The sequence below is a fragment of the Rhagoletis pomonella genome, unplaced genomic scaffold (genome assembly GCF_013731165.1).
Source record: "Rhagoletis pomonella isolate Grant_MI unplaced genomic scaffold, Rhpom_1.0 Rhpom_scaffold_00012, whole genome shotgun sequence".
In the NCBI taxonomy this organism is placed as follows: domain Eukaryota; kingdom Metazoa; phylum Arthropoda; class Insecta; order Diptera; family Tephritidae; genus Rhagoletis; species Rhagoletis pomonella.
The window spans coordinates 5,924,433-5,936,711 of NW_023458566.1; the positions used below are offsets into that span (position 1 = coordinate 5,924,433).

Below are 12,279 nucleotides of genomic sequence, written 5' to 3' on the forward strand. Positions count from 1 at the left end.
GTATTTGACCGGAGCTTCTACCTTCGATTTGTGTTAACCAGGAATTGAACAACCGGCCCGTAGTCAAGCTGAACAAGAAAGTTGTTCTCTCTAAGCACGAAGCATCAGAAAGTCCAATAAAGCTCGCCAATAGTTTCACACTAATGCCAATTGGAAATGCCAAGTGAACCCAAGTCGCTTTCCAATTATAGAGTATGGCTTTTATACGACAAAAGATGACTTCACTTTGCAATTGCCTACTCAGTCCAAAGTAATACTCGTTGGCAAGAGTGATCCCACATTGGATTACAAAGCTGATGAGGTGTGATATGTACATACATACATACTTAACTACACATTTTGTGAATACAAAATTGTGTGATAAATTTGGTACAATGTTTGTAGGTTAGGTTAGGTTATCTTGGCTGTCCTAAGCCCGTACAGGAAAAGGGTACACTTAGGTCACCATGGGTCCGTTGTGATGCCATATTAGAGACTTCTTACGTCCCTCCTCTTACCTTAGAAATGGAACCACTTCGTAGCTCTGATGAAGCGCACAAAGTCGCACAGACCAGCGAAAAATTGGAAACAAAAAATAATGGAGGAACGAGCGTCGACGACCTCTCACCAAAGCGGGATAGTGGCAATGCCCCATGTTTTCGATTACCTCCGCATTACGGCAGCTACGACAGTAGTCGTTTGACTGCAAACCCATTCTAGCAGCGTGGATTTCCATCTGGCTGTGCCCGGTGCAGTGATCTCTCCAAGTGGAGCAGTTGGGGAGACCTACGCTTATTCAACTTGGGCCAGATATGTGTTGCTATCCTGCACGTAGGCTCCGAAGACCGAATTGTATTTGCCCGTTCGATAAAGTTATTCTCCGCACAGAGTTTGAATTAAGATAGCAGATTGCTCGCATTACGTGCTGTACTTATTGCAGAAAGTAAGTTTCCATTCCTTGCTAGTTCACCTGCAACACAGTTGCCCGGCCTGACACCCATACAACATTAGTGACGTAACACCTGCTCATTTAGAGTACGTCCACATTCTATGACAATATTCGATGTAGATTTATCAAAATTAAGTGCTTTAATAGCTGCCTGGCTATCAGAAAAGATAGTAACCGCATGCATACTAATAAAATACAATGTTTTTAAGTATCAGAACAAAAAAAGAGATAGCTCCATGAAAAAGTGCCAGCACGAAGAGCTGAGTCGGATAAACCTAAGTTTTAATGCTTGTCAAGAGAAACGCGCTTGGCTTTCTGTCTCCGATTTTAACTCAATTACTTAGATCCATTGAATTTCGCTTAATAACTTCAGCCTTTAAGTTAAGGTACAAGTTATCCATATCAGTTAGCTCCCCTCCCCAATGAGCCAGCTAATTTCTTTCGTCGTCTTTGTTTGGCATACAATTAATTTGTTATTTACGATATAGCATTTTATGTTGTTGGCAGCAGCGTCCACGTTATTGTAACGGCTAATTCATTCATTGGAAACTATGATGCACACTACTTACATACATACATACATACATACTACTATATACTCCTATTGCCTAGAGCAGTTTAGTGCAAACTGTTTACTGTTTTCACGTAGTACCAGCTACTGGCCCGCACATTTTCCACTTCCTTTGCTTTACGCTCAAAATGGATGAGTGTCGTTGTCGGCTGCTAGCAACCTAATGTGTTTTCCTGAACTTTTTCCTTGTTGGTAACTAGGCTCTCATTGTCGTTGTTGTTGATATGTACGAGTATATATGGCGGTATGTATGAATGTGTGTTTGTATGTAGTTATTATGTGACTACGGACAAGTTTATTGCGCCTCAAAAATACGCACGTAAGGCCCTTTGGATTGTCCTCAACCAAGTCAATGTAAATAAATGTATTCAATGTTGTTGCTAATTTCACAGTGTTATTGTTGTTGTAGGTGCTTTTTGAACGTGTTTAAAATAATTTTCAAAATGTGTTAACGCTGGTGTTTGACATTTAATTAGTTTGTGAGTGGAATACGAAATTTTGTCGCGTGATCAGCCCTATGTCAAATTTACCGCAGATGCTTGGACTACGAGTTCATATGTACACTAATATAGTGCTAATCATAACTATACGACACGCACATATCGGCAAGTTTTGACTATTTATTTTATTGTTTTTATAAAAATATAGTTTATTCTTTCACAAAAACCATATAAATCCCAGTTTTGATCCTTGTGCAATATATAAAAAAAACAACTCAACAAACTTGCGTAAAATTTTCGACTTTTTAATTAGATTTCTTGGAAATACTTTATAAGTATGCTGTGCAAACTGCAAGTTTGAAGTAGCTAGGGCTTACATTTGATTTTTGAAAATTTTATTTTGTTGAACGTGTTGCTCATATTTCCCATATAAAAAAAATCCTAGAACAAAAAAAAAATTACCAGAAATTAAAAGTAACACCTACATGATCCATTTTTCTCTTTCTCGGAAATGAAATTTGGAGCCGCCTGTATACTCCAAATATTTCCAAGAAATCTAATTAAAAAATAAAAAATTTTTACAAAACTTTTTTTGATTTTCTTTAAGTTTGAAACTTGGATCATTTTACGGTTTTTGTTAAAGAATAAATTTCATTTTATAAAAAGAAAAAATAACAACGTAAATAGCCAAAACTTCTCAATATGTAAGTGTCGTGTAGTAACGGTTACATACATTTAAGGCATATATACGTAAGTACATACATACAATTTCATTTAGAAATTTCGTACAGATATATCACTTACACATTTGAATACCTGCATGCTCTCTTGTTCGTCTCACGATAACCGTTGCTACACAAATACGAGCACATCCATACATAGTATGTATAATACAATAATTCTGTGCAGCCACTTGCATTCATTTGCAAAAGCTCAGAATCCTTAAGCTCATACATTTATACAATCATAAACCTACATTCATATATACATACACACATACAGTCATGGCCACATAATTAGGAAAAAGACTTCGTTACAAGTATCGACTATTTATTTTTTCTTTATTTATTTTGAATTTATTTATTTTTACCAAAAGTACAGTTTACACCATAACACAAACAAAGTATATAACTCATGCCCGGTTTCACCAATCAATTTTAAAATTTATCAGACTGATAAAATTTAAAATGACAAATTTTCCAAATAAATTTTAACAAGCTGATAAATTTTAAATTGATTGGCGAAACCGGGCATTAAAGTTTCAAATTTTCTACAAGATTTATAAAAACCGCCAAATTTAAAAAAAAAAATGTCATAAAAATTGCAAAATTTTTAATCAGAATTTCAGACTGATAAAATTTAAAATGGCAAATTTTCCAAACAAAAGTATGTGATTCCAAATTTTAACAGGCTGATAAATTTAATATTGAATGGTGACACCGGGCATAAAAGTTTCAAACTTTTCCATTAGATTTATGAAAAAATTGCCAAATTCAAAAATAGGGCCTTAAAAATTTCAAAAGTTTTTATCAGAATTTTTGAGGATTTCCTCTGCTGACGGCGTTCCTCAATTTCTTCCATGCAAAGTATGTTCGGAAATTTTTTTTATCTGAGTAAATGAGCAACACCGTCAGCAAAAAATTGCTCTAAAATCAACGCGTTTAAAACTTGCACAATATTGTACTAAAATTTAATGCGCTATAGGCTACAAACCCGAATTTTTCTACAAATTCTGATTAGAAAGTCTGAAATTTTGATGAGCATTTTTTTTATTTGGGAACTTTTTAAAGGTCTTGTGCAATGTTTGAAACGTTGAGTTACTTGTCAATAAAATAAATAAATGGTTGAAACTTGTCCCCAATTATGTGACCCCCACTGTATATAATTTTAATGCTTGTAGGCAACCTGCAGCATTAAATTTACTTCAATGCGTTCATGCGTAAGTGTGAACACAAGTACATACTACTCTCTTGTTCTTGTTCTTGTGTTTGTACACTTGAACCATTGGCCATTGTTCGTGTTGTGTTGTGTTGTGTTGTGTTGTGTTGTGTTGTGTTGTGTTGTGTCGTGTATGCTCTCACATTTGTCGGTCTTGTCGTTGTTGTCGGTATTATTGGTGCTTTTGTTGCTTTCGTGTGTGCTTACCTGTTGCCGCTGCTAATGATAAATACGTGTTGAGTATGGCACGCTCTTGGCCATTGCCATCGGCCAACACTGAATTAAAGCTTGGCCAATACACATACAGGAACAATGTACCGACCATGGCAAAGATGTCCGATGCATAATTGGCTCCTTCGTATTTGCCTGCTTCGTTTTGGTCCTTGCCCGGGCGCAACATTAGACTAACAGCCAAGCCAAAGTATGCACCGAAGGCATGCACTGTAATTGAACCACCAACATCACAGATCTGTCCGTGGGTGAAGATGGAGAAAGAGGAAAAATAAAAAAGAAAAATAAAAGAGTAAACAAGTATTTATTTCTTTTGGAAAAAAGTGTTTACAGCCAGCGAGTAAAAACAGCTGCATAATAAATAAATACAAAAAAAAAAGTCCTGCATCTTTGGTAAGTAGCAGCTGGTCGTCAGCTTTGTGTGGCAAAGCGCTTTTGAAGAAGGGCTTTGGCTATTTTTCAACGAACTACGCACACTTTGCTTTTGCACTCACTATTTAGTTGTAAAAAAAAGTCTAAATAAACACATTCAACTTTAAATGAGTATACGTTTAGTGCTATGTATATATTTAGTATGATTTCCCTCTAGGAAATAATACACTGAAAGCAGTTTTTGTAATTTTCTTTTTAAATATGTATGTGAAGGAGTATTTTAGTTTGCTGTTAGACGCAATAGGCGATATACCCGTAGACTCCCAAAAAAATTCTGTACTTGACTTTTGCTGAAATTTTTTTTTCTTTAACAACCATCTTTAATTAACTACTTCAAAGAAAGGTCAACAAGATCCATTTTGGTAGGACATAAATATTATTATTTCTAATAGAATTTTGTGTAGAACTTTTTAGGCTCTAGCTTCCATTTTTAATGAATTTTAATTGCACTTCTTTGAACAAGCGTTAATAAAACCCGTTATGGTAGGAGTTAATGGGTTTAAAAGTTCTAAAAATTCGGTTGCGATTCCAAGTAAAACCCCTAAAATTATTTATGGTTCCAATTTTTCTCCAAGATTATGCGATTGATTTCGTATATCTCCATACGAAGTTCCAGAACTCTACCATGAACACTTCCAGAGATATGGAGTATGAAAAAATTCGGTTTGTATTGGAGGTGCCACGCCCCCTTTACATATAGATTTTTTTTTAGCCTACAACCATCCTTGGGACACATGCGGCAGGTGTCTGAAGTTTCAAAAAAATCGGTTCAGCCAATCTCGAGCCTTGCGAACACTAATAAAACGGCTTTCAAAATATATATAAGTATAGATATAAATAATCTCCATATCAATCACAAAACTTAGAGTAATAAATTCTTTTACCATGAATCAAGTGTCATGTTATAAGTATCACATTACTATATTATTATTTAGATTAGTGAGTAAGTCACCTAGCCACCGGGATCAAGGACGATCTATTGTAACAGGCCTCCGTTAAAATTGCTTTTATTAATCTTACAAAACCTACTGGAGACGATTGTTGATGCCTGTAGCAGCTATCTTGCTGATCTTAAGATATCTTTTGAGGATATTGAAATATTAAATCTGACCGCTGAAACAAGATTTTGCCGCTGAAGCTATTTTGACTGCAGCTTCGGATTCAGTGCGTCAAAACCCTTCAATAAAGGATAGTCTATTTTGTGATTTGAAAATTTTGTCTGCCTGTGTTATTGGAAAATGGAAGCTGCCAACATAAAGTATTTAAATAAGAACTTAAGTTATGAAAGATTAATGGTCATTGAATCTGCAAGAATGCACGATAGTAGTTGAAAATATCGGCTCCTTAGAAACGTTACAAGAAAAAAGTGTATTGACGAATTATCTCAAGAAACAATGAATTCGACTTCAAGAGGCCTTCTATGGGCTGTGGACTGTCCTACTTGAAACATGACGAGCCGATTTGATTCTTTCAACAAACTTGAATTGACATGTTTTTTTTTTTTTGGGGGGGGGGGAAATATCTGGAGGTAAATGGGGTAATCCTGCAAAAGCAAGCAATCTCATATAACAAATTCGAAACTTTAGTATTAGAATCTTCTCTGAAACGTACCATTGATTTTGAACCCGTCATCTCTATGTTGGCTGATCGAAAAGCTCAAGATTTTCTCAACTAAATTCATGTAATTATGGAACAATGCTTCTAGAAATTTTCCTTTCTCAATTTTACAAGAGCCATGTTGAAGAAGACCGTTCTTTTTACCTACTCGTCGACATCAAAATCTATAGCCATTCTGCCCTCAAAGCATATACTAGGGATGACCTACCTGATGCGGAATAGTTGTAGCTAATATGCTTCGCAATTGCTTCATTGGATCCAAGTTGTTATTTCAGCAGTGGCTTCATCAATAATAGCCTAACATATAAAATCTTGACTTGGTTGACCGTGTGAGTACTAGCAGAAATTCGATTGCCAATGCTTCGTTGGGAGCACCAATACCCGAAACAATTGCCAATAAAATTCATAGTGGGTGGAAGTGTGGCCAGAAATTCTTTCGATATTTCACTAAAATACTTTAATTTTTTGGTAACAAAAAAAGGTTTTGTAGGAGTTTAAAAAACATTTCCTTTGGGGTTTTCGTGCAATAATCATAACGCAACCTAAAGGGGAAAAGTTGCCAAGTCCACTTTTTCAAAATTTAGTTTTAGATCTGCAGAATGACAGATAATGCCAAACAACATCGAATTTTCGTCTTTACTGAATAATTAAAAAAAAAAATGGACTTTGCACCTTTTCACCTTTAGGTAGCGATAAGCTGCCGCTTTGAGCGCCCGTCATATTCAATAGTTTAGAGTGTGTCAGATTATAAATGCTTGAAATTGTTTATCAAAATGAATATGCTTAGTACCGATATCTGGAGCGATATCTACATATTTTTTTTATACAAAAACTCTTTTGAATACGGAAAGTACTTTGTTTTTGTGGTTTGTGGACACGAGTCTCAAAATCAGCCGTATTTCCCATTCGGTTTTATACATACATACACAGCTATGTACTTCTTGCTTTATTCTAGTTGTGCTTTACATACATATAATTTTAGTACATATGTACATATATATGTATGTATTTGTTTATGTGTGCTATACTCATACACAAGTTAAGAGGCGTTCAGTTAATCGGATTTAAAACAGGTACTTTGTGTCGAGGCTTTGCGCTGCAAACATATTTATAAATATACTAGTATCCTATGCAAGGTCTAACAGGGATGTTTTTAAAGTGTTGCAACTTACGCAAAGGTAAAATAATTAACGAGCTTTTCTCTTATTATTTGTTCATTTTTTATAATGAAATTACATCTCGCTTGTTGGTATGTGGAAGTGCTTTTAAAACAAACACGAACTTCAATGACTTTAAGCAACTCGAAAAATGAGTACGCTATTTGCGCTATTTAAATACTTAACAAAGCTTCACAAAATTTAACTAAAAGTGAACAAATTTTTGGCTAGTAGCACGGGTATTGGTAACAGTGGACTAAGGGGAATAAGCTTGTCGAGTCTCATTTCATATGAAATGTGGAAAAACGATTTAAAACATTCACTGTAAATACGGGTAACAAATGGAAGAGGACATTCTGTAGAATTTGAAGGATTTAATTTTTTTGGTGCTCATCGACGAATTGGTATTGAAAGGACCTTTTAAAATTGTATCCTTAAGTATACTTGAAAATATCTATTATTTATTTAAAAAAAAATTATACGTCAAGGGACAACATATACACGACCATAGCCTCCAATTTATTTTTTCAAACTTTACCAGTTAAGGGTAAAAAAAATTAATCAAAATGGCATATTCAATACCTATTCGTCCTTGTGAACCAAAAAAAAAGTAATTTTTTTATTTCAACAGAATTTTCTATTTCATTTGTTACCCATGTTGTTATTCCACGTTGCACTGAATTAAAAAAAAAAAAATTTTAAATAATCATATCTCATATACAAACTAAAAACGCAGTTCTACTACATATATTTGACCCCTAGTTTCCTTATTATATTTTTGTTTTTACAGCACGGTGTTATCGCACACACTTAAACCATAAAAGGTGTGTTTTGTGGTATCTAAATTTGGTCCACAGGTAGTTAAAGAATAGTCTCTACCTGTAGACTTATTTCCCTTCCTCGGCTAGGTCTTCGCGATAATAACCTTCCTAGCCTCCTAATCCACCATGTAGCTTAATTCAATCTTACTAGGGAGCAGGTATTCCGTGAGGAATTACCCTACATATTCTCGAAAGAAGAACCCTACTTCGATCAGTCCGCAAAACTTACAAACCACCGTTTAAAAGTTTACTAATGGCTACTTCCAACTGCTGTCTCCCACTTGAATATCCTTTCAAAGAATTAGTTAAGTTTCATTGCGAGTGGTACACTTAAAAATTTCATATTGTTTTCATTATGTCACCACTTAATAGATTTTTCCATGGATATCCACTCAGCTGATGCCTACTCTAGAGAGTTCCCCGCGAGAGTTGCTGAAAGCAGGACAGCTAATAAAGAAGTAATGCACAACAATGCTCCTAAACGATATTGAGTGGTACCGCATGTGTCCCTGATTTACTGTACACTGTCAGAACACCAGACAGCGCGAGAGTTGGCGCTTCGCCAGCTGCAGGATTTCCCTTGAACTTCTGCAGTCTATACCGGTCGAAGGACTTCGCAACCTTGCATACCGGAGTTTTCGCCCATATAATAAGGAGTAGGTCACGGATTCCGACAGAAACTTCTTCCTCCTAAGAGATGACTTCAATAGCATGATGTTTAACTGTGTCCTTTGATTTGATAGTAATCCTATAGAGGTAGAGATTCGGTCTTATCATCACGTAACTTAAGAGCCTTGATTGTTTAGCAGAGAGCCAAGTAGAACGCCACCGATCGAGAGAAGCTTAGCAATGGGCACCTTATATCGCCAAGGGAAGGACACCTCGACAACCCCTCTCAGTTATGCAGTGATAATGCCATCTAGTCCCGGAGACTTGAAGGGCTTAAAAGAGTCAATCGCCCAGATGAGGACCGCGCAGTCCTCAACGCAGCACTGCTATATTAAAACGGTGCAGAATTTTCTAAGAAATCGCCATCGAGGAGTAGTTAAAGCGATGCTTCTTCGCCGGTCGCCATCTTCAAGAATTTTAAGGGAACATAATTCTTTACAAGGATGCGCGTGAATCGCGAGCTTTTGCAGAGTTCCCCAAACACTCGCGTTTGGCCTTTCTTACCGCGGACTTAGAGGCATCGAGTCCGACCTTGTAGAGTTCCTAATCGTAATGTATCTAAATAATCTTCCTAGCTTTATTAAAAATATGTCTTCTGAGCTCCGAGAGCTCCATCGTCCACCAGTTCAGTTTAACTTTGTCCCAATTTAGACGACTACTATCGTATGAATTTATCAATGCATACTTACACTAAATATATTCAAAGCGACATATTCGTTTGCCGCGAACAGCACAATTTCTATGAGAGCCATGAATAGCAATTGAATTGGTGTGGTACGACCCAATAAGGCACCCATACTAATCAATGGAGCAGCAGCTGCAATATCTGCATCAATTATACTCTCCAGCGATAAGCTGCAACGAAACAAAAACAAAACAAAAAACAAATTATGCGGGAAAACATTTAAAATAAATATATAGAAATATTAAACAAAGAATAATGGAAAAAAGAATTGAGTGGTTCATAACAAGAAAAATGTGAAAAACATGTCAGAGTTGAGACTTTTACGCTCGCGGCACATCATGATTGAGATGTAGCAGGATATAAAGGATGCAAGCAAATTTAATATGTTGGCTGAGAAAAGAAAAGGAGACTATGGTGGCTGTGTCGCTATAAGCCTGCAGCAGCGCTGAGTAGATGAAACCACTGATAGACAGTGCATTGTACAAACAAGTATACAGCTACATACATACATACATACATACATATGCACGCGTATAATGCGATAACAGCAACAGTTGAAAGGTGCTTGCTAGACACCTGCACAACGGGTACGCGTGCCCGTGTTCGCTCTGTTGAAGTTAAATCAACAGATTGCAGCTTTGGCGTATATGAAGACAAAGCGCTTTGTGTTGTAGGTGCATAAATACACACACACACAAACATACATATGTACCTACTTACATAGATCGCATAGATTGGCATTTCTTATTATCTTCGGAGACTAATACGAAGTTATTTCCATTCGCGAGTGTTGTGGTACGAAACGGAGGAGGGCCTGCAACGGGCTGAGATAACAGGTGGCGTTCCACAAGGATCCGTACTAGGACCCTTGCTATGGAACATTATGTATGATGGAGTTCTCCGTACCGAATTGCCTGAGGGATCATCCATAGTGGGTTTTGCAGACGACATTGCGGTAGTAGTGTCTGCGAAACTGCTTGATGTCATATGCGAAAAGGTAGCATCATCAGTCGGTGTGATTAATAGCTGGTTAAATAGCTTCGGCCTGAAGTTAGCCGAGCAAAAAACAGAAGCAATACTTATCTCGAGTCGTAAGAAACTAGAGGAGGTAGCGCTAAAAATTGGCGACCACACCATCACGACGAAACCCACAATTAAATACCTGGGAGTGGTGCTAGACAAGCGTCTTACTTTCAGCGCCCACCTGAGCTTTGTGAGAGAGAAAGCAGCTTCAACGATCACGGGACTATCGCGAATAATGCTTAATACGCGAGGACCGAAACAGCGCAGGCGTTTACTCTTAGCGAGCGTGGTTAAAAGCCAAATACTGTATGCGGCCCCAATTTGGTCAAACGCCGCACAGTGTCCAGCATACTTCCGCGGAGTCAACTCAACATACCGTTTATGCGCGCTCCGAGTTTGCAGCGCCTTCAGAACAGTGTCGGACGAAGCAGCTTTCGTAATCGGCAGTATGATACCCGTAGATATACTAGCAAGAGAATCAACGGTCCTTGTATCCACGCGGCGTACTCTAACTCAATTAGACCGACATCAAGCCCGGCAAAGCAGCGTTACGGAGTGGCAAAACAGGTGGAATAGTACGACTAAAGGTCGTTGGACCTATCGGTGCATACCAAACCTGGTATCCTGGCTTAATAGAACGCATGGCGAAGTAGATTTTTATCTGAGCCAGTTCTTGAGTGGTCATGGCTGTTTTAAGGCATACCTGTTTAAATTCAAACATGAGCACGACCCCTACTGCGACTTCTGTCTAAGTGGCGTGGAAGAAGATGTCCACCACGTATTCTTTGAGTGCCCTCGTTTCCATCGGCAGATGAACCAACTTAAACTTGCCGTTGGAGGGGTGTTTACGCCACAGTCAGTAGTCGACTATATGGTGAAAGGAACCAGCGAATGGGCATCAACCAGCGATAAAATAACTTCGATTTTGAAGGAACTGAGGGACCTAGAGAGACAGCGGCGTATCAGCCGTACTTAAGCCAACTCTTAGCATAGCCGCGGACTGGAACTAAACTATGATGTTCGCCAACCAAAGCGTAGGCGCGGACTGGAACCTAGGCCGTTCCAGCCGCTCGAGCAGTGCGGCTTAGAAAGTTGTGCTTTCAGACCGCACCTTGAACATGAAACCTAACAATTACAGCGCATGCGCGGACTGGAACCTAGGGCGTTCCAGCCGCTCAGGTGGCAATCTCGAAATTTTGTGAAATCGATAAATACGCGCGGACTGGAACCTATGGCGTTCCAGCCGCCCAAGTGGCAATATCGAAAAACTATTGCAATCGAAAATAGGCGCGGACTGGAACCTAGGGCGTTCCAGCCGCTCAGGTGGCAATCTCGAAAAAATTTTTAAATCGATAAATATGCGCGGACTGGAACCTAAGGCGTTCCAGCCGCCCAAGTGGCAACCTCGGAAAAATTTTTGCAATCGAAAATAGGCGCGGACTGGAACCTAGGGCGTTCCAGCCGCAAATAAAGTACAGTTTCGAATTTCGTCCACACGGGGCGTTTGTGCGGATTGGAACCTAGACCGTTCAAACCGCAAAGGCAATATACATACGTATGCGGGCTTGAAACTCGTCGCATAAGGCAGTTTAAGGTATTTTGCTCTTACTGTCTATAAAGGCGAAAATGATAAGTTGTATCTAAGAGATAAATGAATAAATAAATAATAAATAAATAGTTAAAAAAGGGTAATTATCCTTAAACAAGACGTGGCAAAGCTTACCAGGCGTAGCCCAGGACTGAGTACAACCGACTGGAACGAACGTG

General features: G+C 38.1%; 1 protein-coding gene across 1 annotated transcript in view; it reads right to left on the reverse strand.

The window, feature by feature from the left end:
* The window catches only part of LOC118747542 (ammonium transporter Rh type B-A-like), a 25,759-nt gene that overhangs the window by 4,747 nt on the left and 8,733 nt on the right, over window positions 1-12,279 (reverse strand). The window contains exons 3-4 of the mRNA XM_036481592.1: window positions 9,494-9,659; window positions 4,085-4,346 (exon numbers count right to left, since the gene is read on the reverse strand). Coding sequence (XP_036337485.1) covers window positions 4,085-4,346; window positions 9,494-9,659 — 428 coding nt within the window. The remainder of the gene's footprint in view (window positions 1-4,084; window positions 4,347-9,493; window positions 9,660-12,279) is intronic.